This window comes from Pleuronectes platessa, chromosome 16 (genome assembly GCF_947347685.1).
Source record: "Pleuronectes platessa chromosome 16, fPlePla1.1, whole genome shotgun sequence".
Taxonomy (NCBI): domain Eukaryota; kingdom Metazoa; phylum Chordata; class Actinopteri; order Pleuronectiformes; family Pleuronectidae; genus Pleuronectes; species Pleuronectes platessa.
In genome coordinates, this window is record NC_070641.1 from 3,722,129 (window position 1) to 3,735,146 (window position 13,018).

At 42.7% G+C, this 13,018-nt stretch overlaps 1 protein-coding gene and 7 non-coding genes across 10 annotated transcripts in view; 7 read left to right on the forward strand and 1 right to left on the reverse strand.

Annotated features, from left to right (window-relative positions):
* nbr1b (NBR1 autophagy cargo receptor b) overlaps window positions 1-519 on the reverse strand; it is a 46,408-nt gene extending 45,889 nt beyond the window's left edge. For all 3 annotated transcript variants that reach the window (XR_008341990.1, XM_053442777.1, XM_053442776.1), the window contains exon 1: window positions 243-519. Coding sequence is in view for 2 of the 3 variants with exons in the window: in XM_053442777.1 (XP_053298752.1) it covers window positions 243-344 (102 nt within the window). In the remaining variant the exon portion in view is untranslated. The remainder of the gene's footprint in view (window positions 1-242) is intronic.
* Window positions 520-3,218: 2,699 nt separating this feature from the next.
* On the forward strand, window positions 3,219-3,300 carry trnas-gcu (transfer RNA serine (anticodon GCU)). The gene has a single exon. It is a non-coding gene; the product is annotated as a tRNA-Ser (tRNA).
* A 1,424-nt stretch (window positions 3,301-4,724) lies between these two features.
* Window positions 4,725-4,806, forward strand: trnas-gcu (transfer RNA serine (anticodon GCU)). Its single transcript has one exon. It is a non-coding gene; the product is annotated as a tRNA-Ser (tRNA).
* A 1,413-nt stretch (window positions 4,807-6,219) lies between these two features.
* trnas-gcu (transfer RNA serine (anticodon GCU)) lies at window positions 6,220-6,301 on the forward strand. The gene has a single exon. It is a non-coding gene; the product is annotated as a tRNA-Ser (tRNA).
* Window positions 6,302-7,726: 1,425 nt separating this feature from the next.
* Window positions 7,727-7,808, forward strand: trnas-gcu (transfer RNA serine (anticodon GCU)). Its single transcript has one exon. It is a non-coding gene; the product is annotated as a tRNA-Ser (tRNA).
* A 1,410-nt stretch (window positions 7,809-9,218) lies between these two features.
* Window positions 9,219-9,300, forward strand: trnas-gcu (transfer RNA serine (anticodon GCU)). The gene has a single exon. It is a non-coding gene; the product is annotated as a tRNA-Ser (tRNA).
* A 1,410-nt stretch (window positions 9,301-10,710) lies between these two features.
* trnas-gcu (transfer RNA serine (anticodon GCU)) lies at window positions 10,711-10,792 on the forward strand. The gene has a single exon. It is a non-coding gene; the product is annotated as a tRNA-Ser (tRNA).
* A 1,412-nt stretch (window positions 10,793-12,204) lies between these two features.
* trnas-gcu (transfer RNA serine (anticodon GCU)) lies at window positions 12,205-12,286 on the forward strand. The gene has a single exon. It is a non-coding gene; the product is annotated as a tRNA-Ser (tRNA).
* The last annotated feature ends 732 nt before the right edge of the window (window positions 12,287-13,018 follow it).

Below are 13,018 nucleotides of genomic sequence, written 5' to 3' on the forward strand. Positions count from 1 at the left end.
GGACCTGTATCCTCCCTGTCCTCTGTGACTCTAGTGTCTCCGCTGTGCTGGGAGGATTTTCACAGCTTCCATATTTGCAGCTCACTGGGCACGAGCTGCATGCTGGGTAACGCTAGGGCTGTGTCAGCGGCATATGTGTGCATCAGTGACATCAGCTATGAAGCTGCCACCGCTGAGGCACGACCACAGTGAGCAGCGACCGTGGAAAGAGTGTGTGTGAGCGGGCAGACTCTGACTCTTACCATGGCCTCCATCGACTCCCAGCTCTTGGTCTCAGATCCCGACAGGAGGAAATTCTTGGAATTCCCCCTGAAATTCACCTTCAGGTTGATGTAGAAGTCCATGGCGTCGCCTGTCTGCGATTTAAAGCATATTACACGCAACAGACAAGGACCGTTGTCGCGGACCAACAACGGCTATTTGGTTTAATCTTGCCGATCCAGTCCACTGTGAGTTAGTCGACCGGGGGGATGAGGCGTATTTTGTGTTTACATCAGCGCCCAGGGCACGCCCACCGTGCACCACGTGTCCGGAACAGCGAACGCCACTTCCGCTACTACGTCACTGCGCAAAAAGGGTCAGTGAGTGATGCAGAAGAGATGGACCACCCGAGGACGGCGGAGCATCAACATTAATAGTAGTAGTAGTAGTTAAAATAATGATGATAATAATAATAAGACAAACAATACTATTATTAAATCTCGATTCTTACCAAGCAACACCCCAAAAATCTTGTTATTAATATGAATAAAATTCATACATATAATGCAATGTAGCTTTTGGCTTAAAGCCATCTGCATCCATCCTCTGACACTGAACAGTCTTGTATCCTTGTGTATTTCACATATCACTGTCATTTAAATGTTGGATCAGGTTCAATATGTCACTGAAAATCATAAACAACTGAGCAAGAGCAAGCAGTTTAAGGCTGATAATAATCATAATTGTTTTTATTACACTGCACATTTAGAAACACTAAAGGATACCTTACAAACTATTACAAAATACATAAATAATTAAAGTGAAACCAAGGTTAAATCAGGCATAGACACATAGCAGTGCATCATATGTGAACACAAGAGTGATTCAAATTAAAAACCAAACGTTAAAATCTGATTGGTGAGGGATAGATAAGATGTAAGGGTTGACTGATCTAAGCTTATGTGATTTGAACAGTTAAATAGAGGCCAATTGGCTGATGTGACGTGGCAGAGAGTTCCAGAGTCGTGGCATAGGGGAGAGCGTGGCCTAGGGGATAGAGTGGGTGCTCTGCAACAAGAAGGTTGCTGGTTTGAATTCCATCTGCATGCCTAAGTGTCCTTGGCAAGATACTGAACCCCTAAATGGCCCCTCATGAATGTTGAGTGTACTAAAAATGTAAGTCGCTTTGGACAAAAGCATCAGCTAAATGACATGTAATGTAATAGAGCATCTGATGGCTGTTGCACCCATATAGTGCTGAGTTTGAATGTGGGGACAGAGAGCGGTACAGCCAATGCAGAGCATGGGAAGGAGTGTATGGATGGAGAAGGTTCAACAGGTATGGGGGAGCCAGGTTAGGCAGGGCTTTAGAGGTGAGCAGTAGGAATAGACTAAAGTGTGTGGATCATTTTTCAACACCAACAGCGATAGCTAAGCATGCGAGAATTAGTGGGATGGATGCCCACATTCTCCAGAAAGTCCTCTTGTGTATATATGTGTTTTGTGGACTCAAAACCCTCACCCATCCTTCCATTAGCATTGGGGTGATGAGAGAGTTTCCCCTTTAAATAACAATTTTCTAATCTACACCAAATATATTACTATATTCATATAAATTTATAAGAACCCATGTTTCTCTTCTTTTTTTTCCTGAAAATGTGTCATTGTATTGTTAGATTACATTCTTAATATTCCTTAGTTCCTGTAAGTATGTTTTAATTCATGCTTTAATGAAAAAATAAGAGTAATAAAACTGAAGGATGAAAATAAAACCTACAAGAATAATTACGAGCATTTAGTTAGTGTCTAAGAACGGTGATACTCCCCCATGTGCTCTCAAGAAAAATGTCCTTCCTACTTGGCGGTGGCTCTTTAACTCTGTGAACCATGCTGGAAGGATGGAACAGCATTTCTGTATAATATCAGTCCATGGCATAAAAACAAGGAAATCCATCTTGTTTTAGAAGGGGACTTTATCAAACTGAATTAAAAGACTTTCCCAACCAGACTAAAATCAAGATATAACAAATTTCCTGGAGAATGTGAGCATCGATCCCACTACTTCTCGCATGCTAAGCGAGCGCTCTACCATTTGAGCTAATTCCCGATCTGTAGATATCTCTGTAAATCACTTACTTGTCCAGTGTCCCCTGAGGGCCTGTGATGAGAGACTTCATTCATTTGTCTAGGCAATGTGATCCAGTCTAGGACAGAACAACATACATGCTGAACAGGTTGCCAGGATTTGCCACAGAAGCCATTCTTACACAGGGGGATTAGCTCAAATGGTAGAGCGCTCGCTTTGCATGTGAGAGGTAGTGGGATCGATGCCCACATTCTCCACTATTGAACCCTTTGTGAGTGACATCCATTGTCTTCTACCTCAAGATGAAACTTTTCGGTATCAAACCTTTGTGCATAGGCTTGCTTTGGTTTCTTGAAAACCTGTCACTTCTCTTTCCAGATCCTCTTTAAGTTTTAACTTAGTAGTGGGAGGCTACAGGTATTTCCACTCTCTGGCCCTTTGCATATCTTGCCATTTCTTGTAACCCTAATGACTCACACCATAGCGAAATGCTATACACACCTTGATTCAAGGAGCTCCACACAATACCATTTGGTGGGGGGTTAAACGACCTGCAAGTTTTACACACCAACTCTGAGTATAGGTGAAGATCCTAGAGAGATTTAAAACCTGAAACCTCCCACAACTCTTTTAGAACTAAAGAAGCCTCTTGAACGACCAGTGTTACATATTCAAGAAACACAAGCAAGGCCAGTTGCCTATGTACGCAGGTACAATACCAGAAAACATAAGTTGGGGTCCTGTAGTCCCCTAAATTGTTCTCCAGTAAAGAAATGATCACCAACTGTGGTCTGCACGCATGGGTTAGAATCCTGTTTTTTCAGCAATAGTTTTCTTCTTCTTGTGTCCACAGCCACTTGTCACCATTGTAACAAGTCTCTTAAGAACAGGAAAAGTTTGAATTTCAGGAGATAAATTTACCTCCGAATAGGACGAGGTGGCCGAGTGGTCAAGGCGATGGACTGCTAATCCATTGTGCTCTGCACGCGTGGATTTGAATCCCATCCTCGTCGCAGTGAAGTTTACAAGACACAAATTTCTACTCTAATTGACTGAATCGGCTTACTCTGCTGCTTCAGATCATTATCTCAAATGCTGTATTCTCGTCACGTGTACTGACAAAAACGCTGACCAGGACCATCAACCAGGTGCTCTGAATATCTTACCAACTTGAAATGACAGATTAGAAACATATTATTGGGGAAAATATGAGCATTTAGTTAGTGTCTAAGAACGGTGATACTCCCCCATGTGCTCTCAAGAAAAATGTCCTTCCTACTTGGCGGTGGCTCTTTAACTCTGTGAACCATGCTGGAAGGATGGAACAGCATTTCTGTATAATATCAGTCCATGGCATAAAAACAAGGAAATCCATCTTGTTTTAGAAGGGGACTTTATCAAACTGAATTAAAAGACTTTCCCAACCAGACTGAAATCAAGATATAACAAATTTCCTGGAGAATGTGGGCATCGATCCCACTACTTCTCGCATGCTAAGCGAGCGCTCTACCATTTGAGCTACTTCCCCATCTGTAGATATCTCTGTAAATCACTTACTTGTCCAGTGTCCCCTGAGGGCCTGTGATGAGAGACTTCATTCATTTGTCTAGGCAATGTGATCCAGTCTAGGACAGAACAACATACATGCTGAACAGGTTGCCAGGATTTGCCACAGAAGCCATTCTTACACAGGGGGATTAGCTCAAATGGTAGAGCGCTCGCTTTGCATGTGAGAGGTAGTGGGATCGATGCCCACATTCTCCACTATTGAACCCTTTGTGAGTGACATCCATTGTCTTCTACCTCAAGATGAAACTTTTCGGTATCAAACCTTTGTGCATAGGCTTGCTTTGGTTTCTTGAAAACCTGTCACTTCTCTTTCCAGATCCTCTTTAAGTTTTAACTTAGTAGTGGGAGGCTACAGGTATTTCCACTCTCTGGCCCTTTGCATATCTTGCCATTTCTTGTAACCCTAATGACTCACACCATAGCGAAATGCTATACACACCTTGATTCAAGGAGCTCTACACAATACCATTTGGTGGGGGTTAAACGACCTGCAAGTTTTACACACCAACTCTGAGTATAGGTGAAGATCCTAGAGAGATTTAAAACCTGAAACCTCCCACAACTCTTTTAGAACTAAAGAAGCCTCTTGAACGACCAGTGTTACATCTTCAAGAAACACAAGCAAGGCCAGTTGCCTATGTACGCAGGTACAATACCAGAAAACATAAGTTAGAGTCCTGTAGTCCCCTAAATTGTTCTCCAGTAAAGAAATGATCACCAACTGTGGTCTGCACGCATGGGTTAGAATCCTGTTTTTTCAGCAATAGTTTTCTTCTTCTTGTGTCCACAGCCACTTGTCACCATTGTAACAAGTCTCTTAAGAACAGGAAAAGTTTGAATTTCAGGAGATAAATTTACCTCCGAATAGGACGAGGTGGCCGAGTGGTCAAGGCGATGGACTGCTAATCCATTGTGCTCTGCACGCGTGGGTTCGAATCCCATCCTCGTCGCAGTGAAGTTTACAAGACACAAATTTCTACTCTAATTGACTGAATCGGCTTACTCTGCTGCTTCAGATCATTATCTCAAATGCTGTATTCTCGTCACGTGTACTGACAAAAACGCTGACCAGGACCATCAACCAGGTGCTCTGAATATCTTACCAACTTGAAATGACAGATTAGAAACATATTATTGGGGAAAATATGAGCATTTAGTTAGTGTCTAAGAACGGTGATACTCCCCCATGTGCTCTCAAGAAAAATGTCCTTCCTACTTGGCGGTGGCTCTTTAACTCTGTGAACCATGCTGGAAGGATGGAACAGCATTTCTGTATAATATCAGTCCATGGCATAAAAACAAGGAAATCCATCTTGTTTTAGAAGGGGACTTTATCAAACTGAATTAAAAGACTTTCCCAACCAGACTAAAATCAAGATATAACAAATTTCCTGGAGAATGTGGGCATCGATCCCACTACTTCTCGCATGCTAAGCGAGCGCTCTACCATTTGAGCTAATTCCCCAGCTGTAAATCACTTACTTGTCCAGTGTCCCCTGAGGGCCTGTGATGAGAGACTTCATTCATTTGTCTAGGCAATGTGATCCAGTCTAGGACAGAACAACATACATGTTGAACAGGTTGCCAGGATTTGCCACAGAAGCCATTCTTACACAGGGGGATTAGCTCAAATGGTAGAGCGCTCGCTTTGCATGTGAGAGGTAGTGGGATCGATGCCCACATTCTCCACTATTGAACCCTTTGTGAGTGACATCCATTGTCTTCTACCTCAAGATGAAACTTTTCGGTATCAAACCTTTGTGCATAGGCTTGCTTTGGTTTCTTGAAAACCTGTCACTTCTCTTTCCAGATCCTCTTTAAGTTTTAACTTAGTAGTGGGAGGCTACAGGTATTTCCACTCTCTGGCCCTTTGCATATCTTGCCATTTCTTGTAACCCTAATGACTCACACCATAGCGAAATGCTATACACACCTTGATTCAAGGAGCTCCACACAATACCATTTGGTGGGGGGTTAAACGACCTGCAAGTTTTACACACCAACTCTGAGTATAGGTGAAGATCCTAGAGAGATTTAAAACCTGAAACCTCCCACAACTCTTTTAGAACTAAAGAAGCCTCTTGAACGACCAGTGTTACATCTTCAAGAAACACAAGCAAGGCCAGTTGCCTATGTACGCAGGTACAATACCAGAAAACATAAGTTAGAGTCCTGTAGTCCCCTAAATTGTTCTCCAGTAAAGAAATGATCACCAACTGTGGTCTGCACGCATGGGTTAGAATCCTGTTTTTTCAGCAATAGTTTTCTTCTTCTTGTGTCCACAGCCACTTGTCACCATTGTAACAAGTCTCTTAAGAACAGGAAAAGTTTGAATTTCAGGAGATAAATTTACCTCCGAATAGGACGAGGTGGCCGAGTGGTCAAGGCGATGGACTGCTAATCCATTGTGCTCTGCACGCGTGGGTTTGAATCCCATCCTCGTCGCAGTGAAGTTTACAAGACACAAATTTCTACTCTAATTGACTGAATCGGCTTACTCTGCTGCTTCAGATCATTATCTCAAATGCTGTATTCTCGTCACGTGTACTGACAAAAACGCTGACCAGGACCATCAACCAGGTGCTCTGAATATCTTACCAACTTGAAATGACAGATTAGAAACATATTATTGGGGAAAATATGAGCATTTAGTTAGTGTCTAAGAACGGTGATACTCCCCCATGTGCTCTCAAGAAAAATGTCCTTCCTACTTGGCGGTGGCTCTTTAACTCTGTGAACCATGCTGGAAGGATGGAACAGCATTTCTGTATAATATCAGTCCATGGCATAAAAACAAGGAAATCCATCTTGTTTTAGAAGGGGACTTTATCAAACTGAATTAAAAGACTTTCCCAACCAGACTAAAATCAAGATATAACAAATTTCCTGGAGAATGTGGGCATTGATCCCACTACTTCTCGCATGCTAAGCGAGCGCTCTACCATTTGAGCTAATTCCCCATCTGTAGATATCTCTGTAAATCACTTACTTGTCCAGTGTCCCCTGAGGGCCTGTGATGAGAGACTTCATTCATTTGTCTAGGCAATGTGATCCAGTCTAGGACAGAACAACATACATGCTGAACAGGTTGCCAGGATTTGCCACAGAAGCCATTCTTACACAGGGGGATTAGCTCAAATGGTAGAGCGCTCGCTTTGCATGTGAGAGGTAGTGGGATCGATGCCCACATTCTCCACTATTGAACCATTTTTGAGTGACATCCATTGTCTTCTACCTCAAGATGAAACTTTTCGGTATCAAACCTTTGTGCGTAGGCTTGCTTTGGTTTCTTGAAAACCTGTCACTTCTCTTTCCAGATCCTCTTTAAGTTTTAACTTAGTAGTGGGAGGCTACAGGTATTTCCACTCTCTGGCCCTTTGCATATCTTGCCATTTCTTGTAACCCTAATGACTCACACCATAGCGAAATGCTATACACACCTTGATTCAAGGAGCTCCACACAATACCATTTGGTGGGGGGTTAAACGACCTGCAAGTTTTACACACCAACTCTGAGTATAGGTGAAGATCCTAGAGAGATTTAAAACCTGAAACCTCCCACAACTCTTTTAGAACTAAAGAAGCCTCTTGAACGACCAGTGTTACATCTTCAAGAAACACAAGCAAGGCCAGTTGCCTATGTACGCAGGTACAATACCAGAAAACATAAGTTAGAGTCCTGTAGTCCCCTAAATTGTTCTCCAGTAAAGAAATGATCACCAACTGTGGTCTGCACGCATGGGTTAGAATCCTGTTTTTTCAGCAATAGTTTTCTTCTTCTTGTGTCCACAGCCACTTGTCACCATTGTAACAAGTCTCTTAAGAACAGGAAAAGTTTGAATTTCAGGAGATAAATTTACCTCCGAATAGGACGAGGTGGCCGAGTGGTCAAGGCGATGGACTGCTAATCCATTGTGCTCTGCACGCGTGGGTTCGAATCCCATCCTCGTCGCAGTGAAGTTTACAAGACACAAATTTCTACTCTAATTGACTGAATCAGCTTACTCTGCTGCTTCAGATCATTATCTCAAATGCTGTATTCTCGTCACGTGTACTGACAAAAACGCTGACCAGGACCATCAACCAGGTGCTCTGAATATCTTACCAACTTGAAATGACAGATTAGAAACATATTATTGGGGAAAATATGAGCATTTAGTTAGTGTCTCCCCCATGTGCTCTCAAGAAAAATGTCCTTCCTACTTGGCGGTGGCTCTTTAACTCTGTGAACCATGCTGGAAGGATGGAACAGCATTTCTGTATAATATCAGTCCATGGCATAAAAACAAGGAAATCCATCTTGTTTTAGAAGGGGACTTTATCAAACTGAATTAAAAGACTTTCCCAACCAGACTAAAATCAAGATATAACAAATTTCCTGGAGAATGTGGGCATTGATCCCACTACTTCTCGCATGCTAAGCGAGCGCTCTACCATTTGAGCTAATTCCCCATCTGTAGATATCTCTGTAAATCACTTACTTGTCCAGTGTCCCCTGAGGGCCTGTGATGAGAGACTTCATTCATTTGTCTAGGCAATGTGATCCAGTCTAGGACAGAACAACATACATGCTGAACAGGTTGCCAGGATTTGCCACAGAAGCCATTCTTACACAGGGGGATTAGCTCAAATGGTAGAGCGCTCGCTTTGCATGTGAGAGGTAGTGGGATCGATGCCCACATTCTCCACTATTGAACCCTTTGTGAGTGACATCCATTGTCTTCTACCTCAAGATGAAACTTTCCGGTATCAAACCTTTGTGAATAGGCTTGCTTTGGTTTCTTGAAAACCTGTCACTTCTCTTTCCAGATCCTCTTTAAGTTTTAACTTAGTAGTGGGAGGCTACAGGTATTTCCACTCTCTGGCCCTTTGCATATCTTGCCATTTCTTGTAACCCTAATGACTCACACCATAGCGAAATGCTATACACACCTTGATTCAAGGAGCTCCACACAATACCATTTGGTGGGGGGTTAAACGACCTGCAAGTTTTACACACCAACTCTGAGTATAGGTGAAGATCCTAGAGAGATTTAAAACCTGAAACCTCCCACAACTCTTTTAGAACTAAAGAAGCCTCTTGAACGACCAGTGTTACATCTTCAAGAAACACAAGCAAGGCCAGTTGCCTATGTACGCAGGTACAATACCAGAAAACATAAGTTAGAGTCCTGTAGTCCCCTAAATTGTTCTCCAGTAAAGAAATGATCACCAACTGTGGTCTGCACGCATGGGTTAGAATCCTGTTTTTTCAGCAATAGTTTTCTTCTTCTTGTGTCCACAGCCACTTGTCACCATTGTAACAAGTCTCTTAAGAACAGGAAAAGTTTGAATTTCAGGAGATAAATTTACCTCCGAATAGGACGAGGTGGCCGACTGGTCAAGGCGATGGACTGCTAATCCATTGTGCTCTGCACGCGTGGGTTCGAATCCCATCCTCGTCGCAGTGAAGTTTACAAGACACAAATTTCTACTCTAATTGACTGAATCAGCTTACTCTGCTGCTTCAGATCATTATCTCAAATGCTGTATTCTCGTCACGTGTACTGACAAAAACGCTGACCAGGACCATCAACCAGGTGCTCTGAATATCTTACCAACTTGAAATGACAGATTAGAAACATATTATTGGGGAAAATATGAGCATTTAGTTAGTGTCTCCCCCATGTGCTCTCAAGAAAAATGTCCTTCCTACTTGGCGGTGGCTCTTTAACTCTGTGAACCATGCTGGAAGGATGGAACAGCATTTCTGTATAATATCAGTCCATGGCATAAAAACAAGGAAATCCATCTTGTTTTAGAAGGGGACTTTATCAAACTGAATTAAAAGACTTTCCCAACCAGACTAAAATCAAGATATAACAAATTTCCTGGAGAATGTGAGCATCGATCCCACTACTTCTCGCATGCTAAGCGAGCGCTCTACCATTTGAGCTAATTCCCGATCTGTAGATATCTCTGTAAATCACTTACTTGTCCAGTGTCCCCTGAGGGCCTGTGATGAGAGACTTCATTCATTTGTCTAGGCAATGTGATCCAGTCTAGGACAGAACAACATACATGCTGAACAGGTTGCCAGGATTTGCCACAGAAGCCATTCTTACACAGGGGGATTAGCTCAAATGGTAGAGCGCTCGCTTTGCATGTGAGAGGTAGTGGGATCGATGCCCACATTCTCCACTATTGAACCCTTTGTGAGTGACATCCATTGTCTTCTACCTCAAGATGAAACTTTCCGGTATCAAACCTTTGTGAATAGGCTTGCTTTGGTTTCTTGAAAACCTGTCACTTCTCTTTCCAGATCCTCTTTAAGTTTTAACTTAGTAGTGGGAGGCTACAGGTATTTCCACTCTCTGGCCCTTTGCATATCTTGCCATTTCTTGTAACCCTAATGACTCACACCATAGCGAAATGCTATACACACCTTGATTCAAGGAGCTCCACACAATACCATTTGGTGGGGGGTTAAACGACCTGCAAGTTTTACACACCAACTCTGAGTATAGGTGAAGATCCTAGAGAGATTTAAAACCTGAAACCTCCCACAACTCTTTTAGAACTAAAGAAGCCTCTTGAACGACCAGTGTTACATCTTCAAGAAACACAAGCAAGGCCAGTTGCCTATGTACGCAGGTACAATACCAGAAAACATAAGTTAGAGTCCTGTAGTCCCCTAAATTGTTCTCCAGTAAAGAAATGATCACCAACTGTGGTCTGCACGCATGGGTTAGAATCCTGTTTTTTCAGCAATAGTTTTCTTCTTCTTGTGTCCACAGCCACTTGTCACCATTGTAACAAGTCTCTTAAGAACAGGAAAAGTTTGAATTTCAGGAGATAAATTTACCTCCGAATAGGACGAGGTGGCCGACTGGTCAAGGCGATGGACTGCTAATCCATTGTGCTCTACACGCGTGGGTTTGAATCCCATCCTCGTCGCAGTGAAGTTTACAAGACACAAATTTCTACTCTAATTGACTGAATCAGCTTACTCTGCTGCTTCAGATCATTATCTCAAATGCTGTATTCTCGTCACGTGTACTGACAAAAACGCTGACCAGGACCATCAACCAGGTGCTCTGAATATCTTACCAACTTGAAATGACAGATTAGAAACATATTATTGGGGAAAATATGAGCATTTAGTTAGTGTCTAAGAACGGTGATACTCCCCCATGTGCTCTCAAGAAAAATGTCCTTCCTACTTGGCGGTGGCTCTTTAACTCTGTGAACCATGCTGGAAGGATGGAACAGCATTTCTGTATAATATCAGTCCATGGCATAAAAACAAGGAAATCCATCTTGTTTTAGAAGGGGACTTTATCAAACTGAATTAAAAGACTTTCCCAACCAGACTAAAATCAAGATATAACAAATTTCCTGGAGAATGTGGGCATCGATCCCACTACTTCTCGCATGCTAAGCGAGCACTCTACCATTTGAGCTAATTCCCCAGCTGTAAATCACTTACTTGTCCAGTGTCCCCTGAGGGCCTGTGATGAGAGACTTCATTCATTTGTCTAGGCAATGTGATCCAGTCTAGGACAGAACAACATACATGCTGAACAGGTTGCCAGGATTTGCCACAGAAGCCATTCTTACACAGGGGGATTAGCTCAAATGGTAGAGCGCTCGCTTTGCATGTGAGAGGTAGTGGGATCGATGCCCACATTCTCCACTATTGAACCCTTTGTGAGTGACATCCATTGTCTTCTACCTCAAGATGAAACTTTTCGGTATCAAACCTTTGTGCATAGGCTTGCTTTGGTTTCTTGAAAACCTGTCACTTCTCTTTCCAGATCCTCTTTAAGTTTTAACTTAGTAGTGGGAGGCTACAGGTATTTCCACTCTCTGGCCCTTTGCATATCTTGCCATTTCTTGTAACCCTAATGACTCACACCATAGCGAAATGCTATACACACCTTGATTCAAGGAGCTCTACACAATACCATTTGGTGGGGGTTAAACGACCTGCAAGTTTTACACACCAACTCTGAGTATAGGTGAAGATCCTAGAGAGATTTAAAACCTGAAACCTCCCACAACTCTTTTAGAACTAAAGAAGCCTCTTGAACGACCAGTGTTACATCTTCAAGAAACACAAGCAAGGCCAGTTGCCTATGTACGCAGGTACAATACCAGAAAACATAAGTTAGAGTCCTGTAGTCCCCTAAATTGTTCTCCAGTAAAGAAATGATCACCAACTGTGGTCTGCACGCATGGGTTAGAATCCTGTTTTTTCAGCAATAGTTTTCTTCTTCTTGTGTCCACAGCCACTTGTCACCATTGTAACAAGTCTCTTAAGAACAGGAAAAGTTTGAATTTCAGGAGATAAATTTACCTCCGAATAGGACGAGGTGGCCGAGTGGTCAAGGCGATGGACTGCTAATCCATTGTGCTCTGCACGCGTGGGTTCGAATCCCATCCTCGTCGCAGTGAAGTTTACAAGACACAAATTTCTACTCTAATTGACTGAATCGGCTTACTCTGCTGCTTCAGATCATTATCTCAAATGCTGTATTCTCGTCACGTGTACTGACAAAAACGCTGACCAGGACCATCAACCAGGTGCTCTGAATATCTTACCAACTTGAAATGACAGATTAGAAACATATTATTGGGGAAAATATGAGCATTTAGTTAGTGTCTAAGAACGGTGATACTCCCCCATGTGCTCTCAAGAAAAATGTCCTTCCTACTTGGCGGTGGCTCTTTAACTCTGTGAACCATGCTGGAAGGATGGAACAGCATTTCTGTATAATATCAGTCCATGGCATAAAAACAAGGAAATCCATCTTGTTTTAGAAGGGGACTTTATCAAACTGAATTAAAAGACTTTCCCAACCAGACTAAAATCAAGATATAACAAATTTCCTGGAGAATGTGGGCATCGATCCCACTACTTCTCGCATGCTAAGCGAGCGCTCTACCATTTGAGCTAATTCCCCAGCTGTAAATCACTTACTTGTCCAGTGTCCCCTGAGGGCCTGTGATGAGAGACTTCATTCATTTGTCTAGGCAATGTGATCCAGTCTAGGACAGAACAACATACATGTTGAACAGGTTGCCAGGATTTGCCACAGAAGCCATTCTTACACAGGGGGATTAGCTCAAATGGTAGAGCGCTCGCTTTGCATGTGAGAGGTAGTGGGATCGATGCCCACA